Source organism: Penaeus chinensis, chromosome 40 (genome assembly GCF_019202785.1).
Source record: "Penaeus chinensis breed Huanghai No. 1 chromosome 40, ASM1920278v2, whole genome shotgun sequence".
NCBI lineage: Eukaryota > Metazoa > Arthropoda > Malacostraca > Decapoda > Penaeidae > Penaeus > Penaeus chinensis.
This window is the reverse complement of record NC_061858.1, coordinates 24,432,113-24,434,612: the sequence shown is the minus strand read 5'-3', so window position 1 is coordinate 24,434,612 and position 2,500 is coordinate 24,432,113. Positions and strand designations below refer to the sequence as shown.

Sequence of the window (2,500 nt, the reverse complement as noted above, 5' to 3'; positions counted from 1 at the left end):
ACACGCTCAAATACTTAACTTCTTGCACAATTGACGCTCACTATCACCCCCTCGCAGTTGCACGCTCGGAAATGACAAGGGAGAAAGGAGAGAGAGAGAGAGAGAGAGAGAGAGAGAGAGAGAGAGAGAGAGAGAGAGAGAGAGAGAGAGAGAGAGAGAGAGAGAGAGAGAGAGAGCAAGAATACGAAAAGATGGCTCTTGGTGGGAAATGAATAAAACCCTTTTGGCTGACAATCACGCACCTTCCACGTCCCCTTAAATCCTTAAAATCCTCCGATAGTTTACCCACAACGCACTCAACACTCTCTCCATCTGAAAGGCAAACAGGTGACGAGACACACGACGCAAGGGAAAAAATGGGACATCTTAAGGTCCTTTCAGAGCGAACCATTATGAGCGTGTTCTCCTCTTTCTCCTCCCGCAGGCGAACAGGAAGAAGAAATTTAAAAGAAATGCGAGGGAAATGAGGCAGCAAGAATAGGGAGACAGGGAGGTGTTGTAGGGAAATCCATAATGTTCTTTTCGCCAGTGTAAGCATTTAAATGAGCATCTATAATGGACCATCACGTACTCCCTTTTTCCCTCTTGCACCCGGCCACGACGAAAGAAGAAAATAAAAGGAGAAACGAAAAGAAATTCGGGTTTAATTAAAACTGACTTTTTTTCCCCCTAACTATACATCGTCTACCACACACTACCTGATCCTTTAGCTCAGCCATAATGAAACATCACACGCTCACACTCCCTCCCGTAGGCAAACACCCGGCAACCATGGGACTAGAAAGGTGAATAAAGGGGAAATGGTGTAGGGAAATTAATTGTCCCCTCTCCTAACTAAGCACAGCTACGAAGGCCTCTATTCGAATCATGCCAAGTCATTGCATTCATCACCTTTTCCTTTCCGCAGGCACCGTGAAAAAAAAAAAAAAAAAAAAAAACATAATCAAGGTAAAAAAAAAAAAAAAAGGAAAAAAATAAATGAAAACAAATTATTTTTTTCCTAACGAAGCACAACGACCAAATCCTTAATTACATCCATTCTAATCCGGCAGGTACTTACACTCTCTCTCTCTCCCGCAGGCGAGCACCCGGCGGCCATGCAGCACGGAGAGAGTTCCACGGCTGTTCCTCGGGCTTCTTTCCTCGTCCTACTCGCTCTCTGCTCTGCCTTCATCCTCTTTGCTAGATGATGGGATAACCGACCAGCTTCTGAAGCGAGCGGGCGATGAGGAGAGTGTGAGGAGAGCGTGGTGCAGGTGCTTTCCTCGCCTCCAGTTAGTTAAGCGAGTTATCAGTTCGCTGGAGGAAGTTCGCCGGTCATTCTAATTTCTTAAGTCTTTTTCTCTTTCTTTTCCTCTTTTATCATCATTATTATTCTCTTTTTTTCTTCTTGCGGTTCTCCCTAACTTCGTCTTCAATTATTTTTTTTTTAACTCATCCTCTCGTTGCTGGAGTGAGATCATGGGATTCTTTTGGAGAAAGTTAATTTTTCTTCTCATATTCTAAAAAATTATTTCTTATCTATTTATTCATTTATCAGCATTTTATCTCGTCTAAAATGATTCTCTATGTCATGGTGTTATCTTCAGCGATTCCTGGTTATCATTTTTTTTTCCCGACAGGTTTGGGAAACGTCAATCTTCGCGGTAAATAGGAAAGTAAGAGAGAGAGAAAAAAAATAAAAAATAAAGAGGAAATATTATATGCCATTTTAACCTTCATTGGAGAAGACATTATCTTCCCCCAAAAATGTGTAAAGCGTCACTTAACAAATGAACAAAAAAATTACAGAAAATGCAACAACAGAAGACTAAATCAATTAACTATGAGTTATGCTTTTGTTTGTCTTACTTGACGCACAATTTGTTCCATCTGCAGATTTTTTTTTTTTTTTTTTTTATCATGAGACTGGAAAAAAATTATGAATATATTATTGTTATTATTATTATTATTATTATTATCATTACTGTTATCATCATCATTACCTTCATCACCATTATCATCATCACCTTCATCACCACCAACACCTTCATCATCATCATTATCATCATCATCATCATCATCATCATCATCATCATCATCATCATCATCATCATCCTCTTCATCATCGTCGTTACCTTCATCACCATTATCATCAACATCACCTTCATCACCACCACCACCACCTTCATCATCATCATCATCATCATCATCATCATCATCATCATCATCATCATCATCATCATCTTCATCATCATCATCATCATCATCATCCTCTTCATCATCGTCGTTATCCTCGTTGCCATCACCTTCATCATTATCATCATTATCATCGCCGGCATATCCTCGGTCATTATAGTAATTATGGTATCAACATAATTATCAAATTATTAGCATTACTATCATTATCATTATCGACAAGATGCATTTATTCTTTACTTGTGTTCATATCATGCTTATAACATTATTTCTCATTTGCGAACTTTCTTTGGATCGAAGCTATAAACATGTTATTTAGTAA

At 38.9% G+C, this 2,500-nt stretch overlaps 1 protein-coding gene across 2 annotated transcripts in view; it reads left to right on the top strand.

The window, feature by feature from the left end:
- The window catches only part of LOC125047314, a 124,240-nt gene extending 122,570 nt beyond the window's left edge, over positions 1-1,670 (top strand). For both annotated transcript variants that reach the window (XM_047645567.1, XM_047645566.1), the window contains one exon: positions 1,081-1,670. In XM_047645567.1, the coding sequence (XP_047501523.1) occupies positions 1,081-1,190 (110 nt within the window). In that variant the 3' untranslated portion in view covers positions 1,191-1,670. The remainder of the gene's footprint in view (positions 1-1,080) is intronic.
- The last annotated feature ends 830 nt before the right edge of the window (positions 1,671-2,500 follow it).